The 27291-nt window shown below is 42.9% G+C and overlaps 1 protein-coding gene across 1 annotated transcript; it reads right to left on the reverse strand.

Moving 5' to 3' along the window:
* Window positions 1-416: 416 nt before the first annotated feature.
* On the reverse strand, window positions 417-27291 carry LOC106582206 (5-hydroxytryptamine receptor 2A-like). The gene is made up of 3 exons (XM_014165046.2): window positions 25820-27291; window positions 9286-9486; window positions 417-2686 (listed from the first exon to the last, which is right to left on the reverse strand). The coding sequence occupies exons 1-3, from the start codon at window positions 26295-26297 to the stop codon at window positions 1830-1832; spliced, it is 1536 nt and encodes a 511-aa protein (XP_014020521.1). The 5' UTR covers window positions 26298-27291; the 3' UTR covers window positions 417-1829.

The following is a 27291-nucleotide window of genomic DNA, read 5'->3' on the forward strand; positions in this document are numbered from 1 at the left end:
GAGGATAAAACTCCTAAATGAGATGTTAGTTTGGCAACACTTTATTTTAAGGGTCCGTAATAAACAATCTATTAAGTGTGTGTTCACCATTTATTAATCATTACTCCCACATTAATAAACCATTTACTAATCATTGGTAAAGTATTGTTGCAGCCCCTAATCTAAAGCGAGCGCTATTTATGCTTCATAAATACTTCATAAATGTTTTGAGTGACCAGTGTAATTGAAACTATGAGATCAGGTTGCAGCTTCTCACAAAAAGATGGGCATGCCATTGGTAGACATTCCTGCAGTACCTGGTAAAAGAACAATCACACAACACAGGATGTTTAAGGAAATATGTATACATTTATCAACAACTAGCTTACTAACATTTACAAATGTGGGAGTAATGATTAATAAATGGTGAACATACTGTTTGTAAATACCTTAAATGTTTTGTAATCCCTTATAAATGGTTTATTATTAAAGTGTTACCGTACTTTGCCCAAACACTTACACACTTTGCTTCTCCTTGGTCTGAGGTTAAAAATCAGGTCTGCTTTGACCAGTCAGACATACACACTAAGAAAATGACTACCACACACTCATAAAGGCTTCAATTTCTATTTTACTTTGATCGGAAATGGTACGTTGGCTGCCCCTCTGGTAATATCGATGCCACAGTAAACTCCATCAAATAACACCAAACTCTTTCCACTGGAGTTAGACGTGATTACCCAGGCAACATCAACATTTTATTGAAGATATTTTTTAAAATATATATATATTTTTAAACATCAGTTCAACGCTTGAGTAGGGTTGAGATCAGAGGACCTCGTAGTAAAGTCGAGATGGTGGGTTCACCATGAATAAGAGGGAGGAGTTATAACAACAGATCACATCAATCATACTGTAGGTACAACAACACTTAGTTTAAAGGCATGGGACTCATTTGAACTAAGGTTGTTTAGTCCACTGAGCTATGCTTAGGAATCCCTCAACATATCTTCATTTAGCCTACATCCCACCATTACACATTTCTGTATTTTAATACCGCGTCAAGGAAAACACAAGATCACAAGATACGTCTTTCTCTTCGGTTAATGACAACAAAAACAGAACATACAGGTATTTATTTACGTATGTGCACAATGTATACACAAATATAGATTTTGTATGTGGTGTATGTTGTTTGTTTTGGGGGGGGGGGGGACTGGCTGTTGCTGATAATATAATATTAGCTCAGTTGTTCTCTTCTGGTGTAACTAGGTTAAGTGTTTGTGAGGCAGGTATTGTCTTTCCTCTCTCTGTTCTTCCTGTTTCCTATTTCCCTGTTTCCTGGCAGCATGAGTCTCACCATGGAACTACTGAGCATGCTCCAGCACACACTAGCGGTTCTGGGGGGCAGGGGGGGGGCCAGTGCCCCTGTGACAACAATTTTGGACCCCCTTGTGGCCCCCCTAAATGTGGAGTATGAAATAATTTTTACATAACTAATTTTTGCTATCATTCTTTTTTTACATCCATTATTAGACAGTGGCAACGCGGAACACTAATTTAACCCACACATTTTCTAGAGGGACGGCTTTAGGCGGAACACAACAGTATCGTACCACATGCAAAACGATATGACAACAATAACGTCTAATGTAACTGGCCCCTCTAACAGTACAACTGGCCCCAGCTTGCCCCCCCCCAGTTGAAATGGTCTAGAACCGCTACTGCCAGCACAGGAACCCCCGTTCCCAGTGTTTCCCTCCCAAAACAAGACTGACATGGGAAATCTAATAAAACCCAGCACATTCCACTAGGATTATGGGAGATTGAGTCCTTACAGGCTCACAGCCTCACACACAGCTGATGCTCTCATCTTTGTCCCTGGTTGCCTTGTGTTTGTCTGAGTTTGATTTGGTCCTCACAAGGTTTCTAAGGGAGTCCCTGGGTCCTCCACTGCTGTGGACCCCATTCCCGAGGGACCCCATTTCCTCCAGGGGCAGGTGGGTGGAGTTGTAAGCCAGCGGAGGGATGGTGTTAACCAGTATGAGCTGCAGAGGCTTCCTCTCTGGGCTGTACTGGCAGCGTACGTAGCGGGAGAAGGCTGCACGGTACGTCTTGTTGAACAAAGTGTACACCAGAGGGTTGATGGCTGAGGAGAGGTATCCCACCCACACAAACACATTCAGCAGCCCCCCCATCACCCCCGGATCACAGTTCACAGGGTCGCACACCACCGCCAACACATTGGTGATGAAGAAGGGACACCACATGACCACGAACAGGAAGAAGACCATTCCCAGGACCTTGGAGGCCTTCTGCTCGTTGCTGATTGACTGCATGGTGCGACGCCCGTACCGCGGGTCCACACCGGCCCCGCCGACCCCTCCTCCTACCCCTCCCGTGTCACGGCTGAGCGAACGCCTGAAGAAGAGCTTCTCTGAGGAGAGTGAGCCCTGCGGGAGGAAGCCCAGGGTCAGGGTGGCGATCCTCTTGGGCCGGGGCACCAGCTGGTCCAGGCAGAGGGTAGCCTCGTTCTGCAGGGCGCTGATGGTGAGGAAGTAGGTGACCACCATGATGGTGAGGGGGACGAAGAAGGCCACGAAGGAGCCCACCAGGACAAAACTGTCGTCTGTCAGCAGGCAGCTGCCCTCTTTAAACACCTTGGTGTGGTCCCGCAGGCCTAGGACGGGGATGGGCATGGAGATACCTACAGAAAGACACAGAGGAGAGAGAGGTTAGTTTAGTATGAGGTGTGTGTGTGTGTGTGTGTGTGTGGGTGGGTGGGTGGGTGGGTGGGTGCGTACATACGTGTTTACATGTGTGTGTGTGTTCCACTTCTTATTTAAGATTTCAAATTGAAAAAGTAAAAGCAATTTTGTACAGCTTGTCTCTGCCTAAACGGTAAATAGCACTGTGGCACTTCAAGATTGTGCCAGTAATATCAAAAAGTCTGGCCCTATAATGTACAGATCATTCAACGGGCAAAGCACACCTGTTGCTCATTCCCACAATAAATCAATCCACCACGGCTGGATCCTCTGGCATCAATAATGCAATAGTCCTCATATCACCACTGTGTGCCCACCAGGACAGATAAACCCTGCAATTTCCCCTCACAGGCCCAGCATTAGTGTCATTAGTGTCCAATAACTGGATTTGTGAGGGAGAGGGACAGAAGCATCTGGAGCCATTCACTAAGGCTTTCATCCCCATTGCAACACAGTGAAATGCAAAGACTAATAACCTTAGGGAGGGAGTGCAACTGGCCTGAAACTGACGGCCATTTTGGGGCTTAGACCAGGAAAATAGACGGGACGGTTGCCAGAACCAGCTCCAATTAAGATCACATCGCTTTAGGCTTTGGTAACAGATTCAATGATTTACAACCTCACATTTGCAAGGGCATTAGCCTATTTCCCCAATTCTGTCTGGTCTGGCATCCAGATCTGAAGGAATCAAATAGTCCCTCGTTTTTTCACAATTTTACTACAGACCTGTCAAATTTAAGAGGCAAATATCCATCAACACGCTTGCAGAATTCTGAAATTAAATAGACATTTTGCCTCTCTTTCTCTTCCCCCTGACAATCTCCTTCCTTTAAAGATAGAGGGGCTTGGAGAGAGAAAGGTGGAGTTTTTCTTTGAGTTGATGTTTTCTTAACCACTATTTTTTGGCTGGCTTAGAGAAAATGCAGAAATGCAATTTCGTCAAGAGTATTAGCAAGTTGAGAAAGAGATTTCTTATTGTGTGTGGGTTGGGATGTGGAAGCAGTTGAAAGAGTCAAGACAACATTTTGTTACCAGATGGCCATGGAACCCTGAATCAATCATATGACTTAAGTCCAACATTTCTTAATGTAAGCCTTTGTTTATGTTCCTGTATCTTTACTTAATTCTTCCCTAGTATTACAGGTTGTTTGGACTAGCTTCACATTGCCCTGGGTGTGTGTTCAGTGGTTCCCTGGGTGTGTGTTCAGTGGTTTCTGTAAAGCAGAGCAGCACCCCCTGGCCCAGCAGTTGGAGACAGGCCAAAGAACACATACCTGATCCAGACATCTCAACCATCTCTGCCATGTTTCCACACTAACACATCAACACCAGAGCCACAGATACACTGAGCTCCGGGTTAGAGATCACACTAGACACAGACCTAGGATCAGCTCACCCTTCCCAAAACCTGAGCTTAACCTCAGGAAGAAGAAATGCTAGGAGGAGAAATTTATTCCAATAAATATAGCTCAGCTAATTATCCCTCCATGTTTGCACAAAATCTTTCTGTGGCAGTTACATTGACATTGAACTGCTGATGCCAACATGTACATTGTTATGCCTTTGGTAATTGCGTGTTGCTTTGCTCTAGGAAGCTATACCCAGTGTGTCTGAAGAGAGAGAGATACAGCTCCAGGGAAGACACATCACAACATGACAGAAATACAGGAAGCTGTAGGAAGCTCCTGAATGATTTAATAGAAAGAGAAAGACTGCAGGTTACAAAGACCAAAGAGTATTATTATTTAATTGAGCTTTGCAGTCTTACAAAAATGATTAGTTGATATGAATTTTTTTTTATGTCCTGGTCATGGCCCAGGAACTTTCCTTGGTCATGGCGATTTGAGGTGTGTGTGTGTGTGTGTGTGTGTGTGTGTGTGTGTGTGTGTGTGTGTGTGTGTGTGTGTGTGTGTGTGTGTGTGTGTGTGTGACTTTGTTAGTGCGTAATATGTGTACGTGCTTGCACATATTCGTTGTACAGGATGAGGTGTGTACGTGTAGACGTGTGTTCTGTGTATAGGTGGGATTTTGTAAGGTCTTCAGTGATCTCTCTCTGTGGTAGGAGTCTTGTACAATAGGCTGGGCAGTAGCAGCACTGTGTTCCAGGGTTTGTTTAACAGCATACATCATCTCAGTTCTGTGTAACATCAGCTACACTTCAGCTTCTATTTCTCTTCTCTCTTTCTCGGTCTGCCGTGTACAGATGGTCGAGAGGAGAGGGGGATGATACATAACATGAAGATAAGCAGCAGTGACATAATCTTATTTAATTTGCAGGCAGCAGCGTATCATATGATAACTTTCCACCTGGGGCCTGGAACCTGTGGAATGGTGAGTCATATCATTGGTTCATTCCTCCCCACGTTGTGTGTTGTCTCTCTCTGCTTCCCTGGTTCTATGTGACAATGTCTCTCCCTGCCTACCTGGGTCTACACAGCAAGACTGGATCATTAGTGGTGGTATTGACCAGCATGACTGGATCATCAGTGGTGGTATTGACCAGCATGACTGGATCATTAGTGGTGGTATTGACCAGCATGACTGGATCATTTGTGGTGGTATTGACCAGCATGACTGGATCATCAGTGGTGGTATTGACCAGCATGACTGGATCATTAGTGGTGGTATTGACCAGCATGATTGGATCATTTGTGGTGGTATTGACCAGCATGACTGGATCATTAGTGGTGGTATTGACCAGCATGACTGGATCATTAGTGGTGGTATTGACCAGCATGACTGGATCATTAGTGGTGGTATTGACCAGCATGACTGGATCATTAGTGGTGGTATTGACCAGCATGATTGGATCATTTGTGGTGGTATTGACCAGCATGACTGGATCATTAGTGGTGGTATTGACCAGCATGACTGGATCATTTGTGGTGGTATTGACCAGCATGACTGGATCATTAGTGGTGGTATTGACCAGCATGACTGGATCATCAGTGGTGGTATTGACCAGCATGACTGGATCATCAGTGGTGGTATTGAGGCATTGGTTTGAAGCAATGGAAAGGAGCCACACAAGTCTGACAGGCAGTTTTTATTTTTGATCTGATCGACCCTCTAATATTCTTAAATTATATACAAATTTACGTCTGGTTATTTGAACCCTAAAAGTTGATGAAACTCCTACAGCAGGGCATGTCTCATTGTAGCAGCAGCTTCAGCTTCGATACAGAAATAGTTAGGTGTGCTGGCTTTCTGCATAAATTGGTCATAACATTTTATCTGATCTTTATCTAAGTCACAACAATAGGCAAACACAGTCTGCTTAAACTAATAACACAAACAATTATAATTTTTAATCTCTTTATTGATCACACCGTGTAAACATTCACAGTGCAGGTTGGAAAAAGTATGGGAACCCTTGGATTTAATAACAGGTTGACCCTCCTTTGGCAGCAATAACCTCAAACAAATGTTTTCTGTAGTTGCGGATCAGACCTGCACAACGGTCATGAGGAATTTTGGACCATTCCTCTTTATGAAACAGTTTCAGTTCAGCAATATTCTTGGGATGTCTGGTGTGAACCGTTCTTTTGAGGTCATGCCACAGCATCTCAATCGGGTTGAGGTCAGGACTGACTGGGCCACTCCAGAAGGCGTATTTTCTTCTGTTCAAGCCATTGTGTTGTTGATTTACATCTGTCTAATGGGTTGTTGTCCTGTTGCATCACCTAACTTCTGTTGAGCTTCAATTGGTGGACAGATAGCCTTCCATTCTCCTGCAAAATGTCTTGATAAACTTGGGGATTCCTTTTTCCATAGATGCTAGCAAGCTGTCCAGGCCCTGAGGCAGCAAAGCAGTCCCAAACCATGATAATCCCTCCACCCTAGTTTACAGTTGGGATGAGGTTTTGATGTTGGTGTGCTGGGCCTTTTTTTCTCCACACATAGTGTTGTGTGTTCCTTCCAAACACCACAACTTAAGTTTCATCTGTCCACAGAATAATTTGCCAGTAGCGCTGTGGAACATCCAGATGCTCTTTTGTGAAATTCAGATGTGCAGCAATGTTTTTTTTGGACAGCAGTGGCTTCTTCCATGGTGTCCTCCCATGAACACCATTCTTGTTTAGTGTTTAACGTACTGTAGACTCGTCAACAAAGATGTTAGCATCTTCCAGAGGTTTCTGTAAGTCTTTAGCTGACACTCTAGGATTCTTATTAACCTCATTGAGCATTCTGCGCTGTGCTCTTGCAGTCATTTTTGCAGGACGGCCACTCCTAGGGAGAGTAGCAACAGTGCTGAACTTTCTCCATTTATAGACAATTTGTCTTACCGTGGACTGATGAACATCAAGTCCTTTAGAGATACTTTGTAACCCTTTCCAGCTTTATGCAAGTCAACAAATCTTAATCTTAGATCTTCTGAGATCTCTTTTGTTTGAGGAATGGTTCACATCAGTCAATGCTTCTTGTGAATAGCAAAAGCAAATTTTATGAGTGTTTTTTTATAGGGCAAGGCAGCTTTAACATCTCCAATCTCATCTCATTGATTGGACTCCAGGTTAGCTGACTCCTGACTCCAATTAGCTTTTGGAGAAGTCATTAGCCTAGGGGTTCACACACTTTTTCCAACCTACACTGTGAGTATTTAAATGATGTATTCAATATAGACAAGAAAAATACAATCATTTGTGTGTTATTAGTTTAAGCACACTGTCACGTCCTGACCAGTAAAAGGGGTAATTTGTCATTGTAGTATGGTCAGGGTGTGGCAGGGGGTGTTGTTTTTGTGTGTTTTGGGGTTGGTTTGTTTCATGGGGATTTGTTCTAGTTTTCATTTTCTATGTGTGGCCGAGTATGGTTTCCAATCAGAGGCAGGTGTCTTTCGTTGTCTCTGATTGGAAGCCATACTTAGGCAGCCTGTTTTTTCCTGTGGGTTGTGGGTGGTTGTTTTTCGTATAGTCTGTGTACCTTACAGAACTGTCATATGTCGTTGTGTTATATTTTGTTTAAGTGTTCACTTTATCTAAATAAAAGAAGATGAGCACTCAACACGCTGCGTTTTGGTCCGCTCCTTCCGACAGATGTGACACACACTGTGTTTGTCTACTGTTGTGACTTAGATGAAGATCAGATCAAATTTTATGTCAAATTTATGCAGAAATCCAGGTAATTCCAAAGGGTTCACATACTTTTTCTTGCCACTGTATATGACACATGTTTGTTCTGTATGGAGCTAAGTCTGACGGTTTGATGCACCAGACTGAATTAGTGGCTCAATAATTTCCTTTTCATGCTAGGCCATTGACTTGATCAGCTGGATATCAACTAGGCCATTATAAAGTCCTGATTGTTGGCTTTTACACTAAATAATATAGACCTTGAAACTCAAATTACAGTTGCTTATGAGTCATTCTCCTTTCATTCCCTCATTCACAGCCTCCATCCCTCCTTTGCTCTCACCCAATGGCGCCTGTTGCCTTGCCCATATCCAACAGTAAAATGTTCACATGTGGGGACGTTTTACAAACACTTGGTTCTAAATATGCCCCTCACCCGTCGACCACACTTTATATTAACAAATACAGACATATGGTCTCTGTCTGTCTCTCTCAAGGGAGCAGCATATACACTACCATTCAAAAGTTTGGGGTCACTTAGAAATTGCCTTATTTTTAAAAGAAAAGCACATTTTTTGGTCCATTAAAATAACACCAAATTGATCAGAAATACAGTGTAGACATTGTTAATGTTGTAAATGACTATTGTAGCTTGAAACGGCAGATTTTTTATGGAATATCTACATAGGCGTACAGAGGCCCATTATCAGCAACCATCACTCCTGTGTTCCAATGGCACATTGTGTTAACTAATCCAAGTTTATCATTTTAAAAGGCTAATTGATCATTAGAAAACCCTTTTGCAGTTATGTTAGCACAGCTGAACACTGTTGTACTGATTAAAGAAGCAATAAAACTGGCCTTCTTTGGACTAGTTGAGTATCTGGAGCATCAGCATTTGTGGGTTCGATTACAGGCTCAAAATGGCCAGAAAGAACTCGTAAGTCTATTCTTGTTCTGAGAAATGAAGGCTATTCCATGCGAGAAATTGCCAAGAAACTGAAGATCTTGTACAACGCTGTGTACTACTCCCTTCACAGAACAGCGCAAACTGTCTCTAACCAGAATAAAAAGAGGAGTGGGAGGCCCCGGTGCACAACTGAGCAAGAGGACAAGTACATTAGAGTGTCTAGTTTGAGAAACAGATGCTTCACAAGTCCTCAACTGGCAGCTTCATTAAATAGTACCCGCAAAACACCAGTCTCAACGTCAACAGTGAAGAGGCGACTCCGAGATGCTGGACTTCTAGGCAGAGATGCAAAGAAAAAGCCATAAAAAGGGCTACCTAAGTATGGCTCCCAATCAGCGACAACGAAGTACAGCTGTCCCTGATTGAGAGCCATACCACACACAAAACAAACACCCCCTGCCACGCCCTGACCAAACTACTATAACAAATAACCCCTTTTACTGGTCAGGACGTGACAGGTAGTGTACTTGTACAGGCTTTTCTTCCTGTTTCTTACCCACAGAGATGGTCCAGACAGCCATGATCTTGAGGCGGGCCTTGGTTCGGGAGTTGAAGCGGCTGTGGTGGAGGGGGTTTCTGATGGCGATGTAGCGGTCCAGAGAGATGGCACACAGGTGCATAATGGAGGCTGTGGAGAACAGCACATCCAGATAGATCCAGACCGGGCACAGGTCAGAGGGCAGGGGCCACCTGTAGTCTGTAGGTGGGAACACAGAGAAAACAATGAATTCTTTATTTTTTTACAGCGGAATTAAACAGAGATTACACAAGGCTGTCTTGTAATGGGAATACCAGTTACACAATATACAGTATGTGAGACTTTTAACACAGATTAGTTTTTATGAAATTGGAGTTGGTTGTAAAACACATTTGCAGTGGCATTGTGACATTTTTAACAGAGTTGTTGGGTAATAATATCCACTAAAAAGCTTCTTATGAGGTGACCAAAACACATTAAATAGAAAGCCTCAGATGCGTGAAACCAAACCCTCTAAAACAAAGACTTAAGCTACTTTAAGACACATACACACTGAGGTTAACACACACAGCACAAGGCAGCCTTTCACAGAATGGAGAAGGCTTTTTATAATAAAATATTACTCTTGAGAAACTGTAACTACATCCCCCACAAAGACAAAACTTAATACAACCTCCAAATTAAACGTTTACACAGTAACGTGCCGAATAAAGACCAGGCAGCAGAATCTGATAGTATGCGACAGATCCCCACACCAGGCCAACACAAATACACTGCCTGGATAATAGCCTGGAGATAGGGAATGTCACTTTTGCATCCACAGTCAGACGTGGCAGTTACACTGTTTCTCCATTTTATCCTCTATTTCTCTCTCTCCATGGGGAAGTCACAGACTCCCTCGCTCCTCTCCTCCAGGTGAAGGAGAACCTTACATAAAGCCTGTTTATTTGGACTCAGTGACTCATTGTCATCACCATGGTCACGGACTGACTATGTGTGTCTCTTTCTCTTCTTCCCTCTCTATCGCTCTGCCTTTCTCGTTCTCTTCTTTCCTTTGCATGTCGTTCGTCCTTTATCCCTTCCTTCCTTTTTCTCTCTCTCTATCTCCCTCTTTCATCTTTCTGAGATAGAAAGTCATTAGACATCCAGCTGTCTCAGCATGCACCTCTCTGTGGTAAGATATTTTGGTCTGCCCATCTGAATGTTGAAATGGATGGAGGGAAGATAGAGGGAATAAGGTAGGGTGGATAAAATGGTGGCAGTCCATGTTTGCAGATTAGGATCTTATAATGATGATGTGTCACCTGCAGCCAATATAGTGTAGTACATTCCCTTATCTCTAATCAGTCTGCCTGAGTTTTCTCCATCCCACCCTGTAGGATTTAGCCTAAATTAGTCTTTCTGACCTGCAGCCAGAGAAGCAGAGAGAGCCTAATGATGCTGGTTTAAGGCCTTGCAGAGCAGCCACAGTGAATTACCCTTCAGTGCTGTTCGCAGAGCGACCAATAATCCCAGTGAAAAGAAGACTGCTGAAAAGTAACATATTTTCACTCCTACTTTTCAGAAACCCAAAAACACTTGACACTGCAGTATTTCCCAGCTCAAGCAGAGAAGTGCCCACGCTTGTCTGAACACCCTAAGAAGAGGACATGTTCGGTTAAGTTCCATAGAGGGAGGCTGTATATGTCCATGCAGATATTGGCAGTGGCATCAATCTGGGAACTGGAGACAAATGAAAGAGCTTTTCTCCTCAAACTTGCTGACAGCTTCAGGCTTGTTTGCCTTTCCCCTGACCAAAGCTGCATTTGTATTTCCTACCAAACAGAGTGAGGAATGGTGAGAGAGAAAGAGGGAGAGAGAGAGAGGGGTAGAGAACGGGAAAGAGAGAGGACCAGTGAAAGATAAAGTGGGAGAAGGAGAGAGGAATAGACACGGTGAGCTAGAGACATGGTAAGCTAGGGATCTTCATGACCACACAGTGTATACACCAAGTCTTTCATCAATGACAGACACAAAGAGTATCTCCAGAGACCGCTAAAGGATTTGTTAAGTTATGTGGACCCAACCGGCATAAAAAATTCTGAACAGGTTTTCTTTCTGACTTTATCTGGTTTAGTACTTCCTCAGTGCTGCCTTGTGTCAGGGGTGAATAGTGTATTTCTAACATGTTTCGCTTTACTCTATTTCTCCATCTCCCTTTCTCCCCCTCCTCCTCTCTCTCTCTGCCTCTGTAGGTCTAGATCAGGGGTGTCAAACTCATTTTGCACCCGGGGGCCACGTTTGGTCTTCAACGAGGTCCGGATGGCCTCACTGAAAATGTGTTATATTTCCTCGCCGTCAGAAGACGCAAAAAATAGTCCTCTATCCAATGTTTTGGGAATTTCCGATGCTCCCTGACTGTCTTGCTTTCATTCCGGGATTATTAGCAAGCTGGACACAGTCAAGAAACTGTATGAATGTAGGTCCATTATTATTTCTAGACAGTTTAGATTTTGTTTTAAAGTAAATTGAGTTTGCTCCCCCGCAAAATATATATTTTTCTTTTTAAAACGCTAGCCATATGTTTGACACTACTTTTGGCCAGATTCCCCTTAAGTCCACTTGGAAAAGACCATCTGTAGAAATTCAAAAAGGTTACCATACAGAATTAATCCAACTTAATAAAGCCTATCTCTCCAAGAACATGTAAAATCAACTCATTGACATGAAAGCTCAAAGAACTCTAATCCACCAGGGCCAATACAATGGGTAAAAAAGTGAAACAATGACAGGTTATTCCAACAATATGTCTGTGTTCTGACAAAAACAATCCTGTATAATGGCTGGAAGGCCTTTAGATTGTGATTCTGATTCAGAACATCAAGAGGTCTGCTCCTTTGAAAAGACTAGAATCACAGTTATTACATTCGGTGCAGAACCTAGAAACACACTGTTGGACCATGTGAGTGTGTGTATGTTGAAACAGCCAGGAAATATGTTTGTAATGATAATACTACGTGTTAAATCAGGTGTGTCTTTAGAAGGAGAGCTGGAGAGAATTTGGAGATGGGAAAGTGGGTGAATATTTCTGAGATAGAATAGAGGAGAGTAGAAGGCAATTTGCCAATGTGTCATCTTCAGGCTCAAAGAGTGTCAGTCTATTCCACGCTGCTCTGATGGCACAATGACAGGAATAATAGTCCAAATGAACAAGTTGCCTGAGAAAGGAGGGAGAGCAGAGGGGAATTCATCTGCCAATTCTGTTGCAAAACGTTTCTTAAACGGAAACGAACGAAACGGGGAGGGACCTACAGTGCATTCGGAAATTATTCAGACCCCTTGACTTTTTCCACATTTTGTTACTTTACAGCTTTATTCTAAAACTGATTAAATTGTTTTTCCCCCTCATCAATCTACACACAAAATCCCACAATGACAAAGCAAAAACAGGTTTTTCAAAATTTTTGCAAATGTATCCCAGAACCCTCCCGGAAATATTACATTTACATAAGTATTCAGACCCTTTACTCAGTACTTTGTTGAAGCACCTTTGGCAGCGATTACAGCCTTGAGTCTTTTTGGGCATGACGCTACAAGCTTGGCACACCTGTGTTTGAGGAGTTTCTCCCATTCTTCTCTGCTCTTCTCTGCAGATCCTCTCAAGCTCTGTCATGTTGGATGGGGAGTGTCTCTGCACAGCTATTTTCAGGTCTCTCCAGAGATGTTCGATCGGGTTCAACTCCGGGCTCTGGCTGGGCCACTCCAAGCGGGCTGTCATGTGCCTTTTACTGAGGAGTGGCTTCCGTCAGGCCACTCTACCGTAAAGGCCTGATTGGTGGAGTGCTGCAGAGATGGTTGTCCTTCTGGAAGGTTCTCCCGTCTCCACAGAGGAACTCTGGAGCTCTGTCAGAGTGACCTTCGGGTTCTTGGTCACCTCCTTGACCAAGGCCCTTTTCCCCCGATTGCTCAGTTTGGCCAGGTGGCCAGCTCTTGGGAGAGTCTTGGTGGTTCCAAACTTCTTCCATTTAAGAAATTATGGAGGCCACTGTGTTCTTGGGGACTTTTAATGGTGCATACATTTTTGGTACCCTTCCCCAGATCTGTACTTTGACACAATCCTGTCTCAGAGCTCTACGGACAATTCCTTCGACCTCATGGCTTGGTTTTTGCTCTGACATGCGTTGTCAACTATGGGATCTTATATAGACAGGTGTGTGCCTTTCCAAATCAAGTCCAATCAATTTAATTTTCCACCGGTGGACTTCAATCAAGTTGTAGAAAAAAGTATAATTTAATCCATTTTAGAATAAGGCTGTAAGGGGATCTGAATACTTTCCGAATCCACTGTACCTGAATCTATCCAACTGGAAACTCTGGTTTGCTCTGTTGGCTTCCATTTGGTTCTAAAATGGTAAACCGAATACACCCAGGTAAGAGACCGGAGACAGAGAGTGGGGAGGGAGAGTGAGAACATAGATGTACAGTAACTCATATCTCACATTGCCCTCTATAGCTGGTTGGGTTCTCTCCTCTCTCACCTTTCTGATGAGTGACGGATCATGTGACCCTCAGACGTCTGGTGCCATGGGAACACATCTGCTGTCTGTCAAATAACTCAACCTCGTACTGCCTGTATGAGATACTATAATAAAACCATATACTCTAGTATTTCTTACGAGATCCTATGAAAAAAAAATGTTTTTATTGTCTGAATTCAAACTTGAGATGTGTGACTCTTGAGTAAATTATGCATGGAAACTCAAATGCAATTTAAGTTACAGTACCCACGTGGATTTAATTTAATTTACTGTTGAAGTCGGAAGTTTACATACACTTAGATTGGAATCATTAAAACTCGTTTTTCAACCACTCCACAAATTTCTTGTCAACAAACTATAGTTTTGGCAAGTCGGTTAGGACATCTACTTTGTGCATGACACAAGTCATTTTTCCAACAATTGTTTACAGACAGATTATTTCACTTATAATTCACTGTATCACAATTCTGTTTAAAAGCACAGTCAGAAGTTGACTGTGCTTTTAAACAGCTTGGAAAATTCCAGAAAATGATGTCATGGCTTTAGAAGCTTCATCATTTGAGTCAATTGGAGGTGTACCTGTGGATGTATTTCAAGGCCTCTCTTCAAACTCAGTGTGTCTTTCCTTAACATCATGGGAAAATAAAAAAAATCAGCCAAGACCTCAGGAAAACAATTGTAGACCTCCACAAGTCTGGTTCATCCTTGGGAGCAATTTCCAAACACCTTAAGGTACCACGTTCAACTGTACAAACAATAGTACGCAAGTATAAACGCCATGGGACCACACAGTCGTCAAACCGCTCAGGAAGGAGATGCGTTCTGTCTCCTAGAGATGAACATACTTTGGTGCGAAAAGTGCAAATCAATCTCAGAACAACAGCAAAGGACCTTGTGAAGATGCTGATGGAAACATGTACAAAAGTATCTATATCCACAGTAAAAGGAGTCCTATATCGACATAACCTGAAAGGTCGCTCAGCAAGGAAGAAGCCACTTCTCCAAAACCGCCATAAAAAAGCCAGACTACGGTTTGCAACTGCACATGGGGTCAAAGATCGTACTTTTTGGAGAAATGTCCTCAGGTCTGATGAAACAAAAATAGAACTGTTAGGCCATAATGACTATCGTTATGTTTGGAGGAAAAAGGGGGAGGCTTGCAAGCCGAAGAACACCATCCCAACCGTGAAGCATGGGGGTGGAAGCATCATGTTGTGGAGGTGCTTTGCTGCAGGAGGGAGTAGTGCACTTTACAAAATAGATGGCTTCATGAGGAAGGAAGATTATGTGGATATATTGACGCAACATCTCAAGACATCAGTCAGGAAGTTAAAGCTTGGTCTCAAATGGGTCTTCCAAATGAACAGTGAACCTTAGCATACTTCCAAAGTTGGGGTAAAATGCTTAAGGACAACAAAGTCAAGGTATTGGAGTGGCCATCACAAAGCCCTGACCTCAATCCCATAGAGAATTTGTGGGCAGAACTGAAAAAGTGTGCGCGAGCAAGGAAGCCTACAATCCTGACTCAGTTACACCAGCTCTGTCAGGAGGAATGGGCCAAATTTCACCCAACTTATTGTGGGAAGGTTGTGGAAGGCTACCCGAAAAGTTTGACCCAAGTTAAACAATTTAAAGGCAATGCTACCAAATACTAATTGAGTGTATGTACATTTCTGACCCACTGGGAATGTGATGAAAGAAATCAAATCTGAAATAAATAATTATCTCTATGTCACGACTTTCGCCGAAGTCGGCTCCTCTCCTTGTTCGGGCAGCGTTCGGCGGTCGACGTCACTGGCTTTCTAGCCATCGCCCCTCCATTTTTCATGTATCCATTTGTTTTGTCTTGTTCCCTGCACACCTGGTTTTCATTCCCCAATCAATCTACATGTATTTATTCCTCTGATCCCCATCATGTCTTTGTGAAAGATTGTTTGTGTTACGTGTTTATTGTTGACGCGCCAGACTGGTTTGTTTTTTCCGTGGTATTTCACGAAGATGTTTATTGTTAAACATAATTCTTGTGACTGTTTTGCACGTTTTGCACTTTTGCCTCAATAAAGTGTGCGCCTGTTCACAAATCTCTGCTCTCTTGCACCTGACTTCGCTACCAGTACGCACACACCTGACACTCTAGCATTATTCTGACATTTCACAGTCTTCAAATAAAGTGGATATCCTAACTGAACTAAGACAGGGAATTTTTATTAGGATTAAATGTCAGGAATTGTGAGAAACTGAGTTTAAATGTATTTGGCTAAGGTGTATGTAAACTTACGACTTCAACTCTACATGATGAACATGAGGTCTGATGGGGTGAAAAATCAAACTATCTCTTCCCACACCTTGTATCAGACATTTTCTTTTATGATCTTCATCGACAGTTCAGTATATGTAACTAACTCTGATTATATCCACTGAGCAAAAATATAAACGCAACATGTAAAGTGTACATTTTATCGATAGCTATTTGAATGCACAGAGATACTGTGTTGAGATCCTGAGGCCCATTGTCGTACCATTCATCCGCCGCCATCTCCTCATGTTTCAACATGATAATGCACGGCCCCATGTCGGAAGGATCTGTACACAATTCCTAGAAGCTGAAAATGTCCCAGTTCTTCCATGGCCTGCATACTCACCAGACATGGCACCCATTGAGCATGTTTGGGATGCTCCAGATTGTCATGTGCGACAGTGTGTTCCAGTTCCCGCCAATATCCAGCAACTTCGCACAGCCATTGAAGAGGAGTGGGACAACATTCCACAGGCCACAATCAACAGCCTGATCAACTCTATGCAAAGGAGATGTGTCGTGCGCATTGAGGCAAATGGTGGTCACACCAGATACAGGCTTTCTGATCCACTCCCCTACCTTTTTTTAAGGTATCTGTGACCAACAGATGCATATCTGTATTCCCAGTCATGTGAAATCCATAGATTAGGGCCTAATGAATGTATTTCCATTGACTGATTTCCTTTGAAAATGGTTGCAAGTTGCGTTTATATTTTTGTTTAGTATATATCACAGGCAGACCCCTAGCACGGTAAAAAGGTTTACTTCCACGTTTGGAACATGAAGAGTGTCCACTGTCCTCCTGCTGCTTGATGGACAGACACAGTAATCTAAACTCCTCTTATCTCTGATGTACGTGTATCATGTACAGTATATATCCCAGTTGAATGATAATGATCTGGTCCTCTGGGATCATTTCTCTGGTCTGATCTAGGCTCGTTGCTCTGACTTTGAGGTTACTGAGCCCTGTCTTCACAGCTGGAAACAGACTTTGCAGGGGAAGATAGGGAGTTTAAGGAAGTGTAAAGTCATCTGGTGACGAGGCTGATATCAAAGGCTTTATCCACAGAAGCAGGAGAGAGTAAATTCATGCTTTGTCACATGCAGAGAAAACATCACACACAGTCTTGTCATCAGGGGAACTAAGGTCAGAGATCCTGGGGTAGGGATGTACGACAGCAGGGTATGAGTGAGGAAAAAGAGGGAAACTTATAATTAAGATGAACTCCATCCATGTTTTGCCTTTTTAACTCACAATCTAATTAAACAGCCAACTGCCACTATAATTTATGAGAGATAGAAAGAGCTGTTGAAGGACAAGGGACTATCCATCTGACAGACAGAGAGTTCTTGAAACCGGTGCTAATTGTGTATGTGTGTGTGTCCATGCTTGCGTGTGTGTTGGTGTGTGTGCGTGCAGTTGTGTGTCTCCTTGCGATCACTCTTGTGTGTGTGTGTGTCTAGTCTTCCGTGTAAGCTTATCAATTTGTCTGTTGAAGGGAGGTTTGTGGGGGTGTTGGCATTTCACGATTTCAGTTACTGCAGCTCACCACCTAAGCCCTCATTAAAAGGAAATTATGAACTCATCTTCCACCTCGTTAAATCTGGGATGCTAATTAGGCGACAGACATGATATCGGTGATGGTCAAGACATCATTTCTATTTTTTTTATTGTGAAACCACACTTTCTGCACTGTTGTTCAAATAATGTGTTTTATTTAGTGTAGAATAAGCTTCTGTCTTGTCTGCATTCATCGATTTTCGGTTCTATGGACTATATATTTGAATGTTTTTTTTTTGTATGATAATATATTAACTTAGGAGCTCACAGGCACCGACGACGTGGATGTCAATTATGGCAGCCCCCCGCAACTCTCTGATTCAGAGGGGTTGGGTTAAATGCGGAAGACACATTTCAGTTGAATGCATTCAGTTGCACAACTGACTAGGTATCCCCCTTTCCCTTTCCACTTGGTGAACTCAACAGGACCAAAAATGGATGAATGCAAAAACCATGTCTCTGTAACTAACAAATACAGTCATGAGTGGTAACTCTACAATTTACTCAAAAAGGCAAGGCACTCTGGGAAATATTTGAATAATGCTTTACACTAAGCACTGTATTAATTTAACACTGTTCCAGTGTCTGTATGGGTCCACAGACTCAACAAGTTCAGTGTTGATTTAACACTCTGTGTTCATTTTTAACACCGGAGAATTTGCTGTGCATTTGCAGAATGCTCAGATAGAAATGTATTGTGTAGATCAAAAATGACTGCCAAATATATTGGAAAAGTATAGAAGATTGTGTGTGGTTTATTCATGCTATTTCTATAGTCAACATGCAGTTCCAGTTCCATTAGTTGAATGCGTCCAATCCAATAGTTTCAGAAAAGTAGTCACTACCTGAGATTTGTGTGTGTGTGTGTGTGTGTGTGTGTGTGTGTGTGTGTGTGTGTGTGTGTGTGTGTGTGTGTGTGTGTGTGTGTGTGTGTGTGTGTGTGTGTGTGTGTGTGTACAATACGTCATCGTTGATGTCCCTATTCCTGGTCTTGACGTTGGTGTAAACAGGGTTCTAGAACTAGTTACAAGAAGACTGGAAGCAGTCAGACTCCATAAATCAACACACAGCAGTGTAAATAAATACATCCCCAATCCATCACCTCTAACTGCTGCATTTACACAGTAAACCACTGGTGGGCTCCAGTAGGTAGAATGTGAAACTACTAGTTATGTATAAATAACGGTGGGAGGATAAGCAAGAAAAGCTCTAATCTAATCCTCCTTTTCTCTTTCTCCCCTTACAGAAAAACCACATGACATTTCACATGTGAAACCAGCAAAAATGAGTTGTTATGATACGCACACAGTGCTTTTAACTTACATATTTGACTCACATTGCGTATGTTTATTTATACAGTCATTATTATCTAACTTGCATTCCAATCTTTCTGCTACGCCTTCACGTCTGTGTCAACAACTGATTTAACCTGTGTTCCTACACTTTTGACTTCAAAGTAAATCTCAGCTTTGTTAAAAGTATACTCAAGAAAAACTATTATATTTATCATAGTGATTCTAGAGTAGCATTGAAACATAATAATATTCCCCACCAACATCAGACAACTATACAGAAAACCCTCAAATTGCTGAAATAAGTCAATTAAATCAATGATGAGAGTAGTCAGTTGAATTTATAACTATATAAAACAGAAGTTCAGACTTCAGATGGCACACTTCTGCTATATGCAGAGATGTATTATAGGTAAGAAATGTGTAGGGGAATGTAACAGGCTTTCTGGTGCAGCAGACAGATCAGTGCACCTGAAATCCAGAGATTGTCAGTTCAATTCTCAGACTAGGTCATATTTTAGCTGAACAGTGTACCACTTACTTTAAAACAACCATACCATTACTTTACTTATAATGGCTTGGGACCATCTGGGACCATCATCTGATGTCCTGATGACTGGTAAAACAAATGTCTTGAGAACATCTTTGAAAAATCCTAACATTCCTCACTCAGCCAGTTTATGCTTGATCTGAAAATATGGTCAGAGGCTTTGTATGGAGGGTGTAACAGAATTGTGGAGCCTCAGGAGGCATGCAGAGGCCAAATCAAGCTCCGTACCTCATCGCTGTAAACCTTTCACATTTTGTAACAATGCGGAGGGCTCCGTATAGCTCCGCATTGACATTATTGGTTGATGGTAGGTGGGGGCTGGAAGTCCTGTATAAACAGAAACTAATTTCCTTGGTAAGTTCCTTCACAACAGCACTGCTCTGCTCCGCGAAGCACAAAAGTATGTTTGCTCTGACTTCTGCGGGGGATTGACCATGCAGAGCCCTTTAGGGAAAAAACATGAATTTCATGTGATCACGTTTTCACGTGAAATGTCACATGTGAAGTGTTCCAAAAACACATGATTTCACATGTGAAATGTCACGCGATATGTTCCAAAAGCACATGTTTTCACATGTGAAATGTCACATGTGAAGTGTTCCAAAAACACATTTTCTAATGATTTTCCACATGTAAAATTATGTGTTTTTTCTGTAAGGGAGATGCCAGCAACCTGATTTTTTTTTGCTATACCACCAGGTCTGTGGCCATGACCGAGATCTGCCACAGAATTATTGGAAAAAATACATTTCTGCACTGTTAAAAGGTGCCCAGAATCAAGTCAATAATTGTGTGATTAAGTAGCAGTGCTCAGGGACACTTGACTTTAAGTGTGCATAAATGCTCTGGGGATTTGCAACATTTTGGTCTGGAGTGCATTAAAGGGATACTTCGGGATTTTGGCAAAAAGGCCTTTTATCTACTTCCCCAATGTCAGCAGATACTAGCAGATACCCATAGACTCTAGTCATTGTGCTAATGCTAGCATGGGCTCACAAAACTAACTCTAACTTCCTTCATACTAGACACAGAGCCATAAAAAGGATATCCACAAGTTCATCTGACTCGGGGGAAGTAGATAAAGGGCCTCGTTGCCAAAATTCCGCATTATCTCTTTAATGTCTCAGCAGGGTTACCAGGTACATTTAAAAAAAATGTTTTTTTACCAAGAACATACAGTACCAGTCAACCCAATTGAGATGGTTTGGGATGAGTTGAACTGCAGAGTAAAGGAAAAGCAGCCAACAAGTGCTCAGCAATTGTGGGAACTCCTTCAAAAGCATGTTGGAAAAGCATTCCAGGTGGAGCTGGTTGAGAGAATGCCAAGGGTGTGCAAAGCTGTCATCAAGGCAAAGGGTGGCTACTTTGAAGAATCTCAAATATAAAATATATTTTGATTTGTTTAACCCTTTTTTGGTTACTACATGATTCCATATGTGTTATTTCATAGTTTTGATCCCCTCACTGTTATTCCACAATGTAGAAAATAGTAAAAATGAAGAAAAACCCTTGAATAAGTAGGTGTGTCCAAACTTTTGACTGGTACTGTATGTCCACATTCTCTAAAAAATAAGAGTACGGTTACGGTAAAATGTTGCTCCCTGGTGTACAAAAAGGTCAAAGGTACCTTCAGTGGTACACATAGGAAGTCACATCATACTGGTCGGTATCTTTTAGGGTTCATGTGACTGTGAGGATAATTTAGTATAGTGGTACGTTTGTCTACCCAATATATTCAATATAAGGTACAATATTAATGCAATTTGAAATGTAGGTGGGAGCAATGTATTGGCAGGGATTCATTAGCATATTTGGGGGAATGGTCTAAAATATGTTGTATCTGTGCCAACCGTCAGTATAAATCTTGTACCAGTTTAAGGGATTTATTGTAATGTTGAAGAACATGGGCACCTCTTTTGTCAAGGTCAGTGCTACAATCTGTGTAAATCTTTTGAGTATCACATGCTTCCCTGTTATGAGCTTACTGTGCATTTTCAGTAGCTTAATTCCAGCTGGTTCACATAAAGTTCATGTTTAATTTTCAATAACTTTCTTTCAACTAGCTGCAAGTGGGTTATTGTAATATTCACAGTTATTTACTGTAGCTAATCTGTCACACTCACTGACCTGATGGTGTAGCTACAGTAAGCCACAGTAAGTTCATGGCATGTAATGCTAGTGGCAGCATGTTGCCTGTAGGTGACTGGCAACATTTTGATAGTAAGTTATTGTGAATTTTACAATAACTTACTGACAAATTGTTTTCAGTTAAGAAATGACAAATTCACACTGGTAACAAGTTGCCATTGAGTTACTGGAAAAAGCACAATAACCTCTACAGTGCAGCTCATTACTGACACATTATCTTACAAAGTTTGCAGAACAGACAGTGTCAAAAGAGGTGCTTGACTTGCATCGGCATAACCATCAAACACTTAAACTGCTACAACACTTTCATTTATGGTTGTACATTGCCCTCAACCATCAAAGCGCTGAGATGATCGTACCTTATATTACAAATATTGCGTAGAAACTGTCACATTATACCTGCAAGGTACCGAGCTGTACCATGTGAGTTCATACGCTACATGACCAAAAGTATGAGGACACCTGCTCGTCGAACATCTCATTCCAAAATCATGGGCATTAATATGAAGTTGGTCCCCCCTTTACTGCTATAACAGCCTCCACTCTTCTGGGAAGCCTTTCCACTAGATGTTGGAACATTGCTGCAGGGACTTGCTTCCATTCAACCACAAGAGCATTAGTGAGGTTGGACACTGATGTTAGGCGATTAGGCCTGGCTCGCAGTAAGTGTTCTAATTCATCCCAAAGGTGTTCAATGGGGTTGAGGTCAGGGCTCTTTGCAGGCAGTCAAGTTTTTCCACACCACTCTCGAAAAAACATTTCTGTATGAACCTCAGTTGGACTGCCAGAAGGTGAAGCATGATTCATCACTCCAGAGAACGCGTTTCCACTGCTCCAGAGTCCAATGGCAGCAAGATTTACACCACTCCAGCCGACCACTCCAGCCGACGCTTGGCATTGTGCAGGCTTGTGTGCGGCTGCTCGGCCAAGGAAACTCATTTCATGAAGCTCTCGAGGAACAGTTACTGTGCTGATGTTGCTTCCAGAGGCAGTTTGGAACTCGGTGGTGAGTGTTGCAACCGAAGACAGATGATTTTACGTGCTTCAGCACTCGGCGGTCCCGTTCTGTGAGCTTGTGTGGTCTACGACTTCATGGCTGAGCCGTTGTTGCTCCTAGACGTTTCCACTTCACAATAACAGCACTTACAGTTGAACGGGCCAGCTTTAGCAGGGCAGAAATTTGATGAACTGACTTGTTGGAAAGGTGGCATCCTATGATGGTGCCACATTGAAAGTCAATGAGCTCTTCAGTAAGGCCTTTCTGTTGCCAATGTTTGTCTATGGAGATTGCATGGCCGTGTACTCGATTTCACAGCCGAATCCACTCAATTGAAGGGGTGTCCACATACACTGTATATACAAAAGTATGTGTACCTGTGACTTTTTTTGTCCTAGGGAACAACACTGTACCCTAACATACTGTCCATGAACACTTTCATTTAACTGTAAAAATGCAGATCTTCTTGTAGATTTACATTTACATTTTAGTCATTTAGCAGACGCTCTTATCCAGAGCGGCTTACAGTAGTGAATGCATACATTTCATTTCATGCATTGTTTTTTTTGTACTGGCCCCCTGTGGGAATCGAATCCACAATCCTGGCGTTGCACACACCATGCTCTACCAACTGAGCCACAGGGAAGACTGCGGCAAGTCGCTTTGAGGCAAGCAACACTGAAGAATGCACGAGAGCACCAGCTGTTCTGGATGACTGTGTGATTTACTGCATTTTCACCGCAACTAGACGAAAACCTCAAGGAAACCATTACACAATGTTCTAAGAACATTCTAAAAATGTTCTTGGGAACATTTCTGGAACAAACCGGGAAGAAGATACAACCTGCAGGGGACCATGACTGTTTAAATTGAATTAATGCCAATTATGCCTTTTAATAAGGTAAGATATTTTCAATTACATTTTGACACCTGGGTCTTCACATGTGCAAACATTTTGACACGTATAGTTCATGGGATCACATAATCAAATTTTGCATCCCCATGTTGTCACATTTATATCACATGAGATCATGTTTTCACATGTGCTCAAATGTCACATGTGTAGTTTCATGTTATCACATTGCACATTTTATCACATTAACTTCACATAAAATCACGTGATCAAAAGGGTCTGTCTGTTTACTAAATATTTTTTAAAACTGCCCCCCTATCACATACCTATACTGTAATAGCTACATGTTTCAAGCAGACCACAATAGCCCTGTGCCCAAGGAAGCGAAGGTAACCTGCCTAAACGATTACCGCCCCGGAGCACTCACGTAAGGTAGCCATGAAGTGCCTTGAAAGGCTGGTCATGGCTCACATCAACAGCATCCTCCCGGATACCCTAGATCCACACCAATTCACATACCGCCCCAACAGATCCACAGATGCGCAATCTCAATCGCACTCCACACTGCCCTTTCCCACTTGGACAAAAGGAACACCTATGTGAGAATGCTGTCCATTGACTACAGCTCAGCGTTCAACACCATAGTGCCCACGAAGCTCATCACTAAGCTAAGGACCCTGGGACTAAACACCTCCCTCTGCAACTGGATCCTGGACGTCCTGACGGGCCTCCCCCAGATGATAAGAGTAGGCAACAAACGTCTGCCACGCTGATCCTCAACACGGGGGCCCCTCAGGGGTGTGTACTTAGTCTAATCCTGTACTCCTGTTCACCCACGACTGCATGGCCAAACACGACTCCAACACCATCATTAAGTTTGCTGACGACACAACAGTGGTAGGCCTGATCACTGACAACGATGAGACAGCCTATAGGGAGAGGGTCAGAGAACTGGCAGTGTGGTGCCAGGACAACAACCTCTCCCGCTATGTTAGCACCAGGTATAAACGAGGCTGTTGTCTCTTCCCTCTCTTCTCTCTGCCTCTCTCTGATGTTTCTCTCCCAGTCCCTCCCTTGATTGAAGCATCAGGAACTCTGTCATTCCCATCGCTTTTTTTTTGCCTCTCGAAACCACTTGTTTATTTTCCTCTGCTTGTCTCTCTCCGTCTGTGAATGACCTGTTGCCCTGCTATCACACATCTGGTTCTCTGACAGCAGATAATGACATGGCTTTGTTTTGTTCTGTGTGTGGTCGTGTCTGAGAGGAAGCTGCTGAGGCTCATTCTCATGCCAGCTGACTCTTGTTTTGCTGCTGCTGGATTGACATGAACTCTTACCGTGTCTGGCTAAATAGCTGAGCACAAACCAAGTTTCTAACCCTAGCCAAACAAACGCTACACACATTCGTGTTGTTGGTTTCTCTCTCTCTCTCTCTCTCTCTCTCTCTCTCTCTCTCTCTCTCTCTCTCTCTCTCTCTCTCTCTCCATCCAAGGGATTAGTTCAATTTTTTTACCAAGGGGGCAATCTTCCTCTCATAAAGACAGTAAAGAGTGAAGGTCTGAGGATAAGGGGATTATATGAAACACATCTTCCCCTAGTTCAGCAGTTGTCAGAAGACGGCTGTATGTTCTTCATCTCATGATCTAAGCAACATATTTTCATCCGAATATTAAAAAATCTGCATAAAGAAATGATGTCATTTTCCAACTAGTGGTGTTTCCACCAAACTGACTTGTTGCAGATAAACATCAGTGCATGATGACGTGCTTTTTTACTTAAGTTTTCATGTACCGCATATACATCTAATGTTCAATGTGTTTCCATCGCATTTTCAACTCTACCAATAGTTTTGTCCCAAATACTGTTTCCTTAAATAGCAACTGTGACTACTCTGGTCTTGGCACCTGCGTGCTAGCCAACAGCTCGCAGTTACAGTGCAGGTACTGTAGGCTCTGCGGGTAAGCTAGTCTACATGAAAATATTCTGGATATGAGCGAGAATGTTTTAATTTGTCAAGATGGCAGTCAAACATTGATCATCACGTCACCAGAAAAAGACACCCGTATGTCTGCATGCTGTGTCTGAGCCCGTATGTCTGCATGCTGTGTCTGAGCCTGTATGTCTGCATGCTGTGTCTGAGCCCGTATGTCTGCATGCTGTGTCTGAGCCTGTATGTCTGCATGCTGTGTCTGAGCCCGTATGTCTGCATGCTGTGTCTGAGCCTGTTTGTCTGCATGCTGTGTCTGAGCCTGTTTGTCTGCAAGCCAAAGGCACATTTCCATTGTTACTCAAACGATGGGACAATTACATTTTTGAGCTTGAGCTGGAACTCACTCACCATAGAGAATGGTGACCATGGAGACGGGCATGACCAGGATGCCCAGAAGCATGTCAGCAACGGCCAGCGACATCAGGAAATAGTTGGTGGCATTCTGGAGCTTCTTCTCCAGAGACACAGCCATGATAACCAGGATGTTACCCGTCACCGTAACGGCGATGACCGCCAGGATCAGCAACGCTGCCCAGTTCTTGTCCACTGCCGTCATCCCCGTTGCACACAGCGATGATGCCAGGATCCTCCCTTCCTCACTGTAACCCCTGACTCCATGAGTCCAGTTGCCTGACGGAAAGTAATTCACATCGGCGTTTTCATTCCTGTTACACCCGTTTGAAAAATTCCTGCCTCCATTTCCCAGAAGTCCCTCTGACCCGGGAAGCCAAGGTTCAGGGTTAAAGGGCGGAATAGTTACAGCTTTGACAGCAGACGAGATCAACTCCGACACGTTCCCGTGCAGGTTCATTATGTCAGTTCCCATACACCTCCAGCACTTTACTTACAACACACTTACTCCTACAGGTCTCTTACAAGAGAGGAGCAAAAGGGATGTGTCGGGTCCTTAAAAGTCTCCACATGATCTCCATCATTGTGCTCAGAGCAACGTGTCAAAAAACGCCACAGAACAATAGAGAGGTCTATGACTTTCGCTCTGTTGCAAGTATCCTAAACCAGAGAGCAATTACCCTAAGCTCTATTTCTCACATTCAATCCTTTTCTCAGGTCCACATTATCACCTGTTGATCAGAGATTGAATCCATTTGGATTCAGGAAAGTAGAATCATTAGAATGTGCTCAACTCTAGCATGCCAGTTTGGTGAGAAAGGTATCCACACTGTCAGATGGCACCGAATTGCTCGGTTAAATCCTTACGTCATCTTAGCGATGGAGAAGATTAGACATGAGATGTGTGTGTGTGTGTGTGTCAGATAATCCTCAGGTGTCTTTGCTGCTCCTGCTAGGGTTTACAGCTGTGTGTGTGAGTGCTATGGAAATTATTCAGAAGCATGATGAGTGACGACAGGTGTCACACACACTATCTCTCTCTTTCTCAGTCACACACACACATTCACACACACATATACACACACACACACACACACTTCCAGCCAGGTCCGTCCTCTGAGCTGGGAGGGAGACGAGTTTTGCCAGATGTGATGGATGGAAAATCCTAGTTTGGGAAAAACAGTCACCCTTAAAACATTCCTCTACTTTTCTTCCATTTTTCCTTTTTTTCTTCCTTATTCCTTCAGCCCTTTAATCCAGCCTTAACAGAGCCTACATTGTTTTCTTTCTTATTTGACAAGTGACAGGTTCTCCAGGTCCCCTGATTATTAGGAAGTTCCCACTTCAGCCGTCAGTTACTGAGCAGTATTCCACGGTGTGCTGTTTCTGCTTTCTCACAGACACTCACATACGCTCTCCGTGCCTCACATTCTCTCTCTCTCGCTCTCTCACACACTTTCTGTGTTCTG

Source organism: Salmo salar, chromosome ssa21 (assembly GCF_905237065.1).
Source record: "Salmo salar chromosome ssa21, Ssal_v3.1, whole genome shotgun sequence".
NCBI classification, from domain to species: Eukaryota; Metazoa; Chordata; class Actinopteri; order Salmoniformes; family Salmonidae; genus Salmo; species Salmo salar.

Bases quoted from the DNA above. Each gene is read 5' to 3' on its own strand.
- LOC106582206 (XM_014165046.2), bottom strand. From the start codon at position 26,297: ATGGGAACTGACATAATGAACCTGCACGGGAACGTGTCGGAGTTGATC. The intron at 9,487-25,819 runs GTGAGTGAGTTC...TCCCACCTACAG, and splicing joins CATGGTCACCATTCTCTATG to ACTACAGGTGGCCCCTGCCC. The intron at 2,687-9,285 runs GTAAGAAACAGG...GTCTTTCTGTAG, and splicing joins TGTCTGGACCATCTCTGTGG to GTATCTCCATGCCCATCCCC.